General features: G+C 41.8%; 1 protein-coding gene across 9 annotated transcripts in view; it reads right to left on the reverse strand.

Moving 5' to 3' along the window:
- Positions 1 to 14,616, reverse strand: part of ddx10 (DEAD (Asp-Glu-Ala-Asp) box polypeptide 10) — a 28,288-nt gene that overhangs the window by 3,028 nt on the left and 10,644 nt on the right. For 5 of the 9 annotated variants that reach the window (XM_084547875.1, XM_084547877.1, XM_084547873.1 and 2 more), the window contains 2 exons: positions 8,834 to 14,003; positions 331 to 2,001 (listed from right to left, as the gene is read on the reverse strand). In XM_084547875.1, coding sequence (XP_084404001.1) covers positions 331 to 1,680 — 1,350 coding nt within the window. In that variant the 5' untranslated portion in view covers positions 1,681 to 2,001; positions 8,834 to 14,003. Of the gene's footprint in view, positions 1 to 330; positions 2,002 to 2,903; positions 5,864 to 8,833; positions 14,004 to 14,616 lie in introns of those variants that run through there. The other 4 variants (XM_084547876.1, XM_084547874.1, XM_084547872.1 and 1 more) reach the window with 4 other exon arrangements.

Here is a 14,616-nt window from a genome sequence, read left to right on the forward strand (position 1 = left end):
CAGCTCTGTCTGTCTGCTATTGAGTAGATAGTATGCAATAGTTTCCTGACAGTTGCCTTCAACAGGAGCTGTCAATCTAGAGGCTGGTATGACTGGTATGAGTGGAGCTGCAGATTAACTTTAGCATTGTCTGCATGGTGATCATGCTTGTTATTGAAATGTTATTTCATACTGTCTATTGTTCTGTGTTGTTATTTTAAGCTGCTGGGAAATGAATTGCATTGCGCAATCCAATACAAGATTATCATAACAAACAACTGCCTAACAAGCATCATCATAGAGTTGAGCTGTACTGTGCTGGGATTGTGCGTGTTGTGCCAGATGTCTCACCTGGATCTTATTGATGGGAACCTTCTTCTCCTGCAGCTGGTTAATCATGCCCTTCTCCTCTGAGGGCAGCAGCAGCAGTAGGGCCTCTCCACCCTCCTTGTACCTGGCTGTCCGTCCCACCCTGTGGATGTAGGTCTGCGCATCCTCTGGGCAGTCAAACTGCAGCACCCAGTTGACGGCGGGGAAGTCCAGGCCTCTGGCCGCAATGTCAGTGGCAAAGAGCACTGCATTCTGCTTTCTCAGGAAGTCATTGTAAACCTCCACCCTCTTCATCTGCTGCTGCTTGCCGTGCAAGGCCAGGATGGGCATGCCGGGCCTGAGGCGGCAGAATACTCTGAACAGGTACTGCACCTCCTTGCAGCAAGCAAAGAAGACTATGATCTTCTTCTTCAGGTGGCTCCTTATGAATGAGAACAGCATGTTGACCTTCTGGTGGAGCTCACACACAACATAGCTCTGCTCCAGGGTGGCCGGGGTGCTGAACTTGGCCTTCTCGTGCACCCACACATACGCTGGGTCTTTGAGACTGAGCCGGGCCAGGTCTTTGACAGACTTGGTCTGTGTGGCAGAGAACAATAGCGTCTGTCTGGACGTGGGGAGGTTTTCAACAATAGCATTGATTGTATCCGCAAAGCCCATGTCCAGAATGCGGTCTGCCTCGTCCAGGACCAGCATGTGAAGATCAGAGGCGTGGAAGGTGGCTGTCTCGTCCATGTGCTGGAGCAGCCGACCTGGGGTGCAAATGACGATATTGGTGCGATGGATCCTCTCCGACTCACTTTTTAGGTCCTTGCCGCCGATGATGAGCCCCGCAGAGAACTCGTGGTTCTTGCCCACTTTGCGGAGGACTTCAAACGTCTGGTAGGCGAGCTCTCTGGTGGGGGATATGATCAGGGCACCGAGGCCGTCCATGGAGGTCCACTGATGTCGGTACAGACACTCCAGTACGGGTATGAGGAAGGCTAAGGTTTTCCCAGAACCAGTCTTAGCCGCGCCAAGGACATCTTTTCCTTGCAAAGCGAAGCCTATAGTCTGCCTCTGGATCTCAGTGGGCTGTCGGAACTGGGCTCCCTGCAAACCTAACAATGTTTTCTTTGAAATGGGGAAGTCTGAAAACTTGATGGCCTCCTTGATGTTGATGTCTCCGTACCTGCTAACGAGCCTGTCGATGTACTCCTTCTCGACCTGCCACTCGGGCTTCTTCTTCTGTGAACTCTCTCGCTTCACTCGTGCTTTCGTCTTGTTGTACCTTTTTTTCCATTTCTCGAAGTTCTTCACAGGATCGGTACCATCTTCCATCTTAGCAGGCTTCGCTTTCTTTCCGTCGGTACTTGAAGCAGTTTTGTCCATGATAGAAGACCGAGCAGAGCAGGAAAAAGGTATTATACACACGCTTTTTTTCACTCAGTGAAATGAAGGAAGCAGCGTGTAGACGCAAACTCTTCGTCGCGCTTATCATGACGTATTCACAACGCGACCCCAATTTTGCGGATGTGATCGATGTGATCTGTGATCTATTTCTGTGATCTGTGGTGGTCTAGTGGTCCTCTCTCTCAGCTCTCTCTGACCACCGAGGCTCTGACACATGCGCAGTAGCTCATGAAGCGGTTGCGCACAGGTTGCGCACATTTGCGCACCGTTCCGATTCCGATGCGTGGTTTGGTCACGTGCCTAATTTATGAGAAATATGAACACATGGAAAACAAAATATTATTCAACAATTTATTTTTAATACAAAATAACAAAATTAGCAATAAATTATCTTTCTTGAACAGAAACCTGTCCTGCTTAACTTAAAACTGTCTAAGTTAATATAAAACAATAGAAAGCAGAACATTCCTCTTGTAAAAGTGCAATAAGAAAAGTGCAAACAGAAAGTTTTTCCTTTTTTTAAATAACGTTTATTGACAATAACAAAAAGTACAATGATATTCTCCTGTTGTACAGATCAAGAACATGTTAACGTTTACAAAAATATATTCACACCTCCCATATATTATAAATCACATTTATCAAGCCAATAGTACAAAAATTACTTTTCAATAAGATAGAAATACCAGTAATTAAAGAATAAAGTGACTGAAATTAAATAAAAGTAAAAGGGAACTAAACAGGGGTCTGCAGTAAATTATATTCATCTATAAGTGTACAAAGCTTCCTAGCATGGGCATGTTCAATTTTCTTTATACATTTGTATAACAGATATTTCATTTATGAGTACATTCCAGATTTTTTTATTTATTTATTTATTTTTTGGGTTGGGGGGTGCAAAGCGGCATCTATAATGTTTGGTTATGATAATGATGTTTTTTTTTTTAAGATTTAGAGTCCTTCTTGGTAACGAGGGGTACATTATTTTTACAAAATATTGTCTAAGAAATTTATTGTTGCACCCTTTATGTAACAAATGTTCATTGTCAATATATAAACTTTGGTGTAAGAATGTTATCCAGATCATTACTGATGAACTGAGTAAGTGCTGTTGGTATGCTTTGTATCACCTTAATGTAGTTTTTAGCTGAGCAATTTAAAATTATATTTAGTATTAAACTCATCCAATTTGAGTACAGTACCTTTGTCATCCATCAAGAGCACAATTGACCAAATTTCTTTCGACATCCAGTCATCCATAAACAGTGATTTTCAAACAGAGCAAACAGAAACTGTGAGGAAAAGTTGTTGCTTTGTTGTCTTCCGGTATCCGCAAGCAACAGTGCCTCGACCAATGAGATGAACGGGATTCCCGCTGTCAGCTGTCACAGAGCAGGTAATACGGGACAAAGTGTGTCCCGTTTCAGCTCAATACGGAACGCGTACTTAAGTTTCTAAATACGGGACGATTCTGTTTTTTAAGGGACGGTTGGCAACCCTACTCCATAGTCAAGCAGGCAGAGGTCGTCTGTCCCCCTACAAAATTAGTATATGTAAGCGGAGGGGTGAGGAAAAGATGAGAAGAGGTAAATAATGTAAAAGGGTATACAGGTTCTGTAAAAAAACAAAAACAAAAACAAACAAAAAAAAAATAATCGGGGGAGAGCACACTAAGAGTGACTAGAGGAAAGAGAGGACGGGAAACAGCTGTTTCCCGTCCTCAGCCATCAGCTCCGGCCACAGTGACGTCGGTCGCGTCAGTCACCTGGACGGTTACGTTACTTCCGTTACTTCCGTTGATTGGCTGATGAATTTTGGCTGACCGTTGAAAGGCCGCTGTTGCAAAGTTTAACTTTAAATTTTCAGATCAACTGAGACATCTGTCCTGTTTCGACAAGAACGATATTGTGATAGTTGACATTGATTGACATCGACAATATATCATAATAATATTTAATTTACTTATTTATTTTTATTAAATCTGTGATGTTAAACAACAACTCACTCAAAAATATCGAAAAATAACTTTAAGGGTGGCATGAGTCCGGCCTCACACATGTGGCCCAGAGGTCTAAGCTGGTATGTGGGCCGAATTCAGCACTCCACAAGTGGCCCACATCTGTCTGCCGGAGTCAAGACGGTGCCGCCTTTGCCGCATCTGGGCCATGTCCGGCTCACATGCTGTATGCCAGTGCCGAGTGAACGCCACCTGTGCCGGCTTCAAGCCAGATCTGGCCCACTTGTCTCTGCTATGTGGGAGTTGATGCCGGTGCACTTATTACAAGGCGTTATATTCAGAGATAAAAGGGCCACACAGGGAATTAAAAACCTTAAAAAGTTTTAAAGCCAGAGTGTAAAATGTGAGCACACACGTTAAAATAGTCTATTTAGAAACAGGCGAGTAAAAGAGTCCATAGCGACAGCCAGACCGGGTACCATGGCTGTACTGGCCTCACTAAACGTATACGTATTTAGCTATCCAGCGCGTATAAACAGCCAGGTGAGGTGAACAAAGAAAACGATACTGCTTCATCTCGAGGTCTTTTTCTCCTCTCCTTTATTTTACACACAGCAGTGCAAAAACAAGCTGTAAAACTGTAAACACAAACAAAAATACCTTTTAGCTCATATTGTCTTTTTCAATCATTTCCAAATCCAAATGCAACACATTAATTTCCTTCTTACGCATCCCGATTCTCTTAAGAAAACGTCTAATATAAAACATATTACACACAGCGTCACTCACCGGCATTGCCCCTGTGGGAAACACGACTGTGTGGAGTTTGACGAAACTTGTAAGCAGACACGGAGCACAGCTTGCTCTGGAAAAGGCTTGAACTAACTGAACGTAGTGATGTTACGAGACGTGTCGAGGCTTCGAAGCGTGTGTCGAGAATGGAGGCGGGGTTTCCGCGAAGCGCGTATCGAGGCTTGCTTCATTTAGGGGAGGGGCCAAAAATAATGACGTCCGAAGCCTCGCTGCCCGGCTGTACCACGTGACTGATTCAGAAAGTGGTTCTGATTTTCCCGCGAGGTTTGACAGCACTATAAACCCCTCGGGGTTTTTGATAGAGTGTCAAGTTGCGGAGTTTGGATAGAGTTTATATAATTTGGAGATAGTTTGGATAGTTTAAAAAGAGAGATATAGTTTGAAGATTTAGGAGAGTGAGGAGAGAAAGATAGGTAAGAGGATGGAGCCAGCTAGGAAGAGACATAATGAGTGCCCTCTTCCTAGTTCCACAAGCACTTTCACTTTCCTCTGCCTGTTTAAGCCCATGCCATTTGCCTAAAGTGACGGAAAAACACACAACCTGCCATATCATATCATACTACCATTTTGGGAAAAGTTACACACACAATATATATTGTGTGTTTTATTCAAAAAATATCATACACCTGTGATAATTTAAGTAGAGAAATTATTTGGTCATACACTTTTTTGTAATTCATAGTCATTCCCAAGAGCCATTACAGATAGTGATGGCCCTCTGACACCCGAGGCTCCGACACATGCGCCGTAGCTCATGAAGCAATTGTATCGAACCACTGTGCCGAGGCGTGGTTCGTTCGAAGCAGCTGAGTGACGTCCGAAGCAGTTCAAGTGCTTCGGACGTCACTCGAAGCACTTGAACTGCTTCAGACGTCACTCAAGTGCTTCGGACGCTTCAGCAGCAAACGAATCACCTGAGGGGTTCGGTTTGTCATGTGAATCACTTGGCGGATCGAGTGTGTTCAGGGATTTCCCGGATACCCTATCCCTATTTGGTGGTGCTCATTTGAATGTTTCTTTGCAGAGTGGTTTGTTGCTGTAGTTGGAGTTAGTTGCGTATTTTGTGGAGATAGATCGTAATTAGAGATTCAGAGAGAAATAGATAAATTAGTTACATAGTTAGATAACACTATACTGATAGATAGACATAGTTACATAGATAGTCCTAAATAGCGGTATATATAGATAAGACAGAGAGAGAGATACAGATAAGATATAGATATATATCTAATATAAAACTATAGCCCAAAACTATACACGCACTTCTGACTATATATAGTCATCCCACATAGCAAAACTGGTGTGGCCCACCTCTGGGCCACACCTCCCACTTACACTCGGCCCACATGCCTGAAAGAATTCCGGCCCTTATGTGGGCCACATCCGGCATCCAACATGTGGGCCAGATAAGGCCCACATCTCAGCCACACTTCAACCAGAGCTGGCCCTAATGTGGCCCTAAGGTGGGCCAAACCATTTTCAGAAGTGGTTCCTGATGTCAGCCTTAACTCAGCCACTATATTTATGTGCCATATTTATTCATATATATATATATATATATATATATATATATATATATAAAACAAGTACAGTAGTATAAGCAAATGTTTATTTTTTTTAGTCATGTCAACACAGTACATTTAACAAACATTTAACAAATTTAAAAACTGTACATTTATGATTCTAGACATGTCCATAAAGGTTTAAGATTGTATTTGTCACATACAGTTATATATAGTACAATGCACAGCAAAATGTATTCTTGTACCTGCAGCCAGTAGTAAAAAAAAAAATGAGTACTACAGTAAAACAGTAGTAATTATAAATTCCTTAACACACAAGGTAAACAATACAAGTGTAAATGTAGACCGATAAAAATAGAATAAAATATAGACTGTAATACAGAATAAAATATAGACGGTAAAACTCCAGTGTAAACTTAGAGGGGGGGTAGTTTGTATATATACACACACACACATTTACGGTATTGAGCAGCTATGTGAGTAAAGTGCAGTGGTATAAGTCTGGTTACGGTTCAGTTGAGCAGGCGGATGGCATGTGGATAGAAACTGTTCTTCAGCCTTTCAGTCTTTGTCCTTTGAGTTTTAGATATGGTGCTGTCCATTTCCTGCTTTCTCTTCATCCTCTTCAGTCTGCCACCATCTCTACCTGGAGAGAGATGGAACCATCTTTTGATGGTCCAGTCTATTTCCTGGTCTGTGGCCCCAGATGTTAGTCAGTTACGCCAACAGCAGCTGAAACATACACACAAAGCACAAATGATTGGAAATTAACATTTATGTATCATTAGGTAATATGGCTACAGTAATTATATTAAAACTGATAGTGAGACAATATTCAGATAAGTGTTTTCCATACATCTGCTTGGTTTAATTTATGTACAAAACAAGGACTTAGTGTTACACAAACTGAGTAGTCAGTATCAGTATGTAATCAATAAAAATAACTCTAAGATTCTTAAAAATAGAGTCTGTAGGTTTGTAAACACAACATTCAAACCGACCCGTTTTATGGTTGTTTACAAACAATAGTTTCAGTCTAAGTTCCTAAACTTCAAACTTCCCACCAGTCCCCTAGAACTGAAGAAGCTACTCGGATGAGTTGTGAAACGTCTTCTCAAAAAAATAAAATAAAAACACATAACACATACATAAATAAAACTCTAAAAGTCCACAGTTGCCTTTTTAAACGGTATTTTTGTATTGAAGCACGATATATCAGTCATCGGTCAGCTAGCAGAAGCTATGGTAGTAGCACTAATGTTTAACTAGCCGGAAAAAACGTGAAAAAAAAAAGAAAACGACCCCTTCGGCAAAACATCTGCTGTGTTAAGTTCGTCTATATAATTTATTCAAAACGAATATGATAGTTTAACAGCAAGACAGTGCAGTCCATCCTTTCCTGAGCCGCATTTTAGGCTAACGGTAATCGTTAGCTAACGCTAACCACGCGTTAGCCACATAGCTAAACGTTAGCCTCATAGCTAAACGTTAGCGCCCCTTGTTAACATTCAGGCTAGACTCTAGACAGACATTGTCTTTGTATACCAACGGCTAGCGCATTGTCTCAAAAACAAATGTTATCGTAAACATAAAACTGATGTATTTCACTCACCACGTCTTTGTTGTCCGTCTCACCGGAGTGCACGAGCAGCCATCAGCTCCGTCCACAGTGACGTCGGTCGCGTCAGTCACCTGGACGGTTACGTTACTTCCGTTGAGTGGCTGATGAATTTAAAAAGTGGATAGCTGGCTGACCGTTGAAAGGCCGCTGTTGCAAAGTTTAACCAGAGAACGTCTAATATGGGGAGAAGTTCCACTCTCACTGAACTTCCGGGTTCTGAACTGTTGCAGTTCCACTCTGATTCCATATGAGGGCGCTCTCAGGACGAGTGCAGAATGAATGGCGGTCTATGGAGCAGTACCCCTCAAAATCCACTTTTCTCAGGATATAATTTTTTGTGCAGTAATTTGAATATTGAATTTGAAAGGAGATGCAAAGAAATTACACACTGCTGGGTGTTAGATTTTTTAGAGTCACTTATTTTGCTTTAAAAAGTATTTTAAAATGTCAATGACGTCATACACATCGTACGACCAGATACTGCTTTACGGCAATCCTTCAGTCACTGCTTTGGTGCTTTCGCGCTCTGCACTTTCTTTTCTCTCGAGGCATGGACAACACAGCTGACACGGGTAAATAATCGTGCTAGAAGAGTTTCTGTTTCGTTGTTTTAAAAGACCGGGCCGAAAAAAAAAAAACTTGGGCGAAAAAGTCCGCCTTAACATTCTGGTCCCGCTTCGGATGCCACGATGCCGTCAAGCGGGATCTGGTCGTAATCAGTCCTTCACTGACCAATCAGCGTTCATTAGCACAATGCTAGCGTGTTATGGGCAACAACAACTCAACCTGTAAGAAAACGAAAGGACATAAGTTCTCGTTCATTCAACTTTTGACCTATAACCCATGTTGAACTTGCAAAACCTACAATCAAATCTGAGATTTCTCAACGACAATCGGGTGAAAGAGACACATTTAGCCGTTTAGCTCCATAGAGTCCCATTCATGTTGCACTCATGGCGATCGCCCCCAGTGGAAATCTGGTGGAACTGCAACCAAAATTCGTTACAATGGGACTTAATAGAGAGTGGGAAGGCTCTCCGTAGACGGGCTCTGCCGCCACCTACCGCCGACAAACGTCGATCGGCAACATGATCGGCAATCGTCTTGTCAAGCCTTACACCCGTGACGTATTTCGGGTTGGAAAAAATATCGAGAGCGCTGAAACGTCCCCAAGCGAGCGAGTGAGGAGGTTAGAAGTGAGAGCGAGCAAGTTTTTACCTTCAGTGGGGGGGTTCTGAATGTGGCCCATGACCCACAGCTGATGGGGGGTCAAGTTTTGCTCTGTGCGCAGTGGGTGGTTGTTCCACCCATCGTTGAATTTGGCCAGATCATCATTAAGCCGTGGTAGGAAGATGTAGTGTGCGCAAAACATGTGAATGTCATTGGTAATGTCTAGTAGGCCATCTTCTTCCAGGGTGTGCAGTAAGTTATAGTAGATCTGGGTCACAGCCATCCACACATCTCTCCATAAACGCTCAATTCTGAAAGTACAATTCATGTTTTAAAGTTTTATAAAAGTTGATAATTTCTTAGTTTCTCAATATGGATAACAAACAAACATACCTCTGATTATGTACACTTTTTCCTGACACAAAACTGCCCCGCCCAGTCCCTCGCACAGTGAACATGCACCGTGCTATCCCAAGATTTTCAACTCCTTGATCGGCTCGTACTCTACATTAAGACACAATATAGCAAATTGTCTGGTTCATGAGGAAGCTAACTGACATGCATGACGTTTCAGCTTAGCTGTTTTTAAAACTGTAGAATGTGTTCATGGTTTAAGGAAAAGGTCTAAAGGGATAATAGCCTCAAGTAAGGAAGCATACCTTGATGGCCAACCAAACTGCTGCACAGATTTCAGGAAAAGATGGAGAGCAGTGTTCGACCTGTTGTTATTATCAGCATTCAGGTACAGGATCTAAGAACAATAGAGTGAGCAATTGTATCCATCCTACCAAGAACACATCCGGTAACAGAAACATCTTATCTACCTTTCTTGAATAACCATCCACGCTGCCAAAGATAACAATGTTGTATCTATAGACAAAAATACACAGATAAAAAGTTAGCCATGACGTTTCCAGACATTTTTCAAAACAATCAGTGCCAGTAGAATGTGCAACATGCCATATTATGCAAACCTTATTAGTTTGTGATTAGTGTCCACATGGACAAGTGACAGTGGCCCCCGGACAGAATAGGTTCGTCTCACTGTGCTCCCCATGTGTGTCAATCGAGACAGAACACCAGCAGAGTCAATTCTGTGCATGGATCCTTTAATCCTGTGCCACTGAACACGATGGCCCTCAGCCTGTAACAGTCCTTTAATAAGTCTGTATCCTGCATGTGGAGCGCTAGATTTAAGAGCAGCAATTTTGTTGTCTAGTTCCTGATCAGACATGGAGCTGTATGATGTCTTTGATGAGATGCCATGGTCTTTCATTCTCCTGAAAATGGTTCTCTCACTAACGCCGAGTAGATTGGCCACACATTGTACAGGTAGTGGTATTTCAAAAAGATAATTCAGGAACTCAGCAGAGAAGTTTAACTTAGGGCGTCCTCTTTCCCCTTGCTCCAATGTGAACAATATTGAACCTTGTTTCTCTTCTATGGCATCTTTAACAAGTCTGCCTAGCTGTATTAATGTCTCTGTTATGGAGGAAGGTATCTCAAAAATTCGAGATGCTGCATCAAGTAAGATGTATTCTTGATTGCAAACATACTCCAAATAATCAAGATCGACAGAGGACTGTTCCTGGATCCACTGAAGTCTTGTCATTAGACGTTCCAGTATGCTACGTAGGATTTCCTGAAAGCCCAAGAGAAAGTTTTAGTTTTTAAATGAACAAACGCATTTAAATACAATGTGACTTTAATTAATCATCTCAGTGGTAACCATAGCATCAGTTCAATTTAAATAACTGAAATATTCACAAGAGCTAGCTTCTTTAAGAGGTTTGGTAGATGAGAGAAAAGTCATCAAGCAGCTATTTCAAATATTTAGTAATGTTGTGACACTTGTTTAACGTTCATATGCCGCAAAACAATTTTAACTTACATTTCCTCCCGGCTCCATCACCGCGGCCTGATGCAAAAGTGACCTATCCGTGTTGCCATGTAAACAGGTGTATGCCGCGCCGACCAACTTCTTTGTTAACTCCTCCTTCTTCCTTGTTTGGAGCATTAAGCACATTACCGCCACCTACCGCCGACAAACGTCGATCGGCAACATGATCGGCAATCGTCTTGTCAAGCCTTACACCCGTGACGTATTTCGGGTTGGAAAAAATATCGAGAGCGCTGAAACGTCCCCAAGCTAGCAAGTGAGGAGGTTAGAAGTGAGAGCGAGCAGCGCCACGGCTTCCTCAATTGCTCTCTCTCACAATTGACACACTTGCACAAAAACTTAATTTGCCACATGATTATTTTTTACCTCTCTCTTTTATCTTTTTTACGCCCTCGATTTCTGATCCCGTGCTCGTTAAGTTTGTATTTGCGCTCTCATGATTATGGCAGTTATCTGACGCCATACATCTCGCCATCACTAGCTTGAACTAACTGAACGCAAATCTTCTTCTTCTTCTTCTTCTTCATCTTCTTCTTTTTATATGGCGGTTGGCAACCAGCTTTTTGGTGCATTACCGCCACCATCTGGACTGGAGTGTGGTTCAAAAGGTCAACCTACACTTTCTTAAATTCTTTTTAATAACCCAGTTACCTTCAAAAAAGAAAACAAAAAATGAAAACAAATTCCACCAGATTCTCTCTGCAGTATATCATGTAAATTTAATGTCATCTGGTTTTCACTAAGTTGCGAAATCAATCTTTGTCTGGCTTGATGGTATTTAGGACAATACATAATTACATGCTCTATGGTCTCTTGACTATTGCAATATTCACACATTCCATCAACATGTTTTTTCATTATAAATAATGTTCTATTTAATCCTGTATGTCCTAGCCTCATTCTAGACACCACATCTTCTTCCTGCTTACTTCTGCACACATTCCTGCTCCTCCCCACCTTTCCTTGAATGCTATACAGGTGTCTCCCAGACTGTTCATTATCCCATAAAAATTTTCCATTTATTTTAGATTTAATTATGCTCTTGACTTCAGCTTTGCTGTATTTAATATCTACCTCTATATCAGACTTTCCTGCTGCTTTCTTCGCACATTTATCTGCTAGTTCATTACCTCCTACACCTATATGAGCGGGTACCCATATAAATGCAGTACTACTACCAGCCTTAAGCAGATTGTTAGCTAGTTGGATTATTTCATACACTATATCTTGTCTAGATTCAGAGTGAAAACGTTTAAGGCTTATTAAAGCTGAGCTGGAGTCTGATGCAATCACAGCTTGCTTAGGTCTATTGCTCTCTATCCACAATAAGGCCATCCATATTGCTATCATTTCTGCTGTATATACAGCTAAATTATCAGTAATTCTTTTTGCAAATTCAATGTCTAATTGAGGGATAACATACACAACTCCCATTCTTTTATCAGTCTGCTTAGATGCATCGGTATATAAAATGACTGCTTCTTTATATTTGCTAGCTATGTAACTCTGGACCCTATAATGATCAACTTCAACATCCTTCTTTTCCTCTAATAAGCCCAAGTCAACTGGGACCTCTGACAGCAGCCAAGGAGGAGAGACTGGATAAACCACTGTAGGACTTATTTCCAGAGCACTGATTCCCATAGTTATCACGTTTTGCCTTATGGTCCAGCCAAAACTTTTAATTAGGTCATTCTCTCTTTCTTGACATTGATATAAAACTGACTGACTCATGTGTTTTTCACTATGCCCCTTTAGATTTGCCCAGTACACAAGAGACAGCTGGTCTCTTCTAAGATGGAGAGGCATCTCCCCCATCTCTACCTGGACTGCTGCCACTGGCGTTGTCTTAATTGCCCCACAGCATAGCTTCAAACCTTGATTTTGTATGACATCTAATTTTTTAAGTGATGTTTTAGCAGCAGACCCATACACTACACACTCATAATCAAATACTGATCTCATCAGCCCTGTATAAATGGCTTTTAAAGCAGGTCTACTTGCTCCCCATTCAACTCCACGCAGACACCTCATCACATTCAACACTTTCTTGCATTTGTCAATAATTTTTTGGATATGCATTGTCCAGGTTAATCGTTTATCAAACCAAATTCCCAAATATTTGAAGAATTCTACTCTCTCTAAATCTGCCCCAGATAATTTGATTTTTACATTTAAATGTATTTTCTTCCTAGAGAAGAATAAAGTCTTTTTTTGTCTATTGATATCCTAAACCCCCATTGAAGGGCCCATTCTTGGACTTTGTTCACTGCCTGTTGCATCTTATTAACCACAAAGTCTAGCCTCGTCCAGGACCAGCATGTGAAGATCAGAGGCGTGGAAGGTGGCTGTCTCGTCCATGTGCTGGAGCAGCCGACCTGGGGTGCAAATGACGATATTGGTGCGATGGATCCTCTCCGACTCACTTTTTAGGTCCTTGCCGCCGATGATGAGCCCCGCAGAGAACTCGTGGTTCTTGCCCACTTTGCGGAGGACTTCAAACGTCTGGTAGGCGAGCTCTCTGGTGGGGGATATGATCAGGGCACCGAGGCCGTCCATGGAGGTCCACTGATGTCGGTACAGACACTCCAGTACGGGTATGAGGAAGGCTAAGGTTTTCCCAGAACCAGTCTTAGCCGCGCCAAGGACATCTTTTCCTTGCAAAGCGAAGCCTATAGTCTGCCTCTGGATCTCAGTGGGCTGTCGGAACTGGGCTCCCTGCAAACCTAACAATGTTTTCTTTGAAATGGGGAAGTCTGAAAACTTGATGGCCTCCTTGATGTTGATGTCTCCGTACCTGCTAACGAGCCTGTCGATGTACTCCTTCTCGACCTGCCACTCGGGCTTCTTCTTCTGTGAACTCTCTCGCTTCACTCGTGCTTTCGTCTTGTTGTACCTTTTTTTCCATTTCTCGAAGTTCTTCACAGGATCGGTACCATCTTCCATCTTAGCAGGCTTCGCTTTCTTTCCGTCGGTACTTGAAGCAGTTTTGTCCATGATAGAAGACCGAGCAGAGCAGGAAAAAGGTATTATACACACGCTTTTTTTCACTCAGTGAAATGAAGGAAGCAGCGTGTAGACGCAAACTCTTCGTCGCGCTTATCATGACGTATTCACAACGCGACCCCAATTTTGCGGATGTGATCGATGTGATCTGTGATCTATTTCTGTGATCTGTGGTGGTCTAGTGGTCCTCTCTCTCAGCTCTCTCTGACCACCGAGGCTCTGACACATGCGCAGTAGCTCATGAAGCGGTTGCGCACAGGTTGCGCACATTTGCGCACCGTTCCGATTCCGATGCGTGGTTTGGTCACGTGCCTAATTTATGAGAAATATGAACACATGGAAAACAAAATATTATTCAACAATTTATTTTTAATACAAAATAACAAAATTAGCAATAAATTATCTTTCTTGAACAGAAACCTGTCCTGCTTAACTTAAAACTGTCTAAGTTAATATAAAACAATAGAAAGCAGAACATTCCTCTTGTAAAAGTGCAATAAGAAAAGTGCAAACAGAAAGTTTTTCCTTTTTTTAAATAACGTTTATTGACAATAACAAAAAGTACAATGATATTCTCCTGTTGTACAGATCAAGAACATGTTAACGTTTACAAAAATATATTCACACCTCCCATATATTATAAATCACATTTATCAAGCCAATAGTACAAAAATTACTTTTCAATAAGATAGAAATACCAGTAATTAAAGAATAAAGTGACTGAAATTAAATAAAAGTAAAAGGGAACTAAACAGGGGTCTGCAGTAAATTATATTCATCTATAAGTGTACAAAGCTTCCTAGCATGGGCATGTTCAATTTTCTTTATACATTTGTATAACAGATATTTCATTTATGAGTACATTCCAGATTTTTTTATTTATTTATTTATTTTTTGGGTTGGGGGGTGCAAAGCGGCATCTATA

Source organism: Chelon labrosus, assembly GCF_963514085.1.
Source record: "Chelon labrosus genome assembly, chromosome: 7".
In the NCBI taxonomy this organism is placed as follows: domain Eukaryota; kingdom Metazoa; phylum Chordata; class Actinopteri; order Mugiliformes; family Mugilidae; genus Chelon; species Chelon labrosus.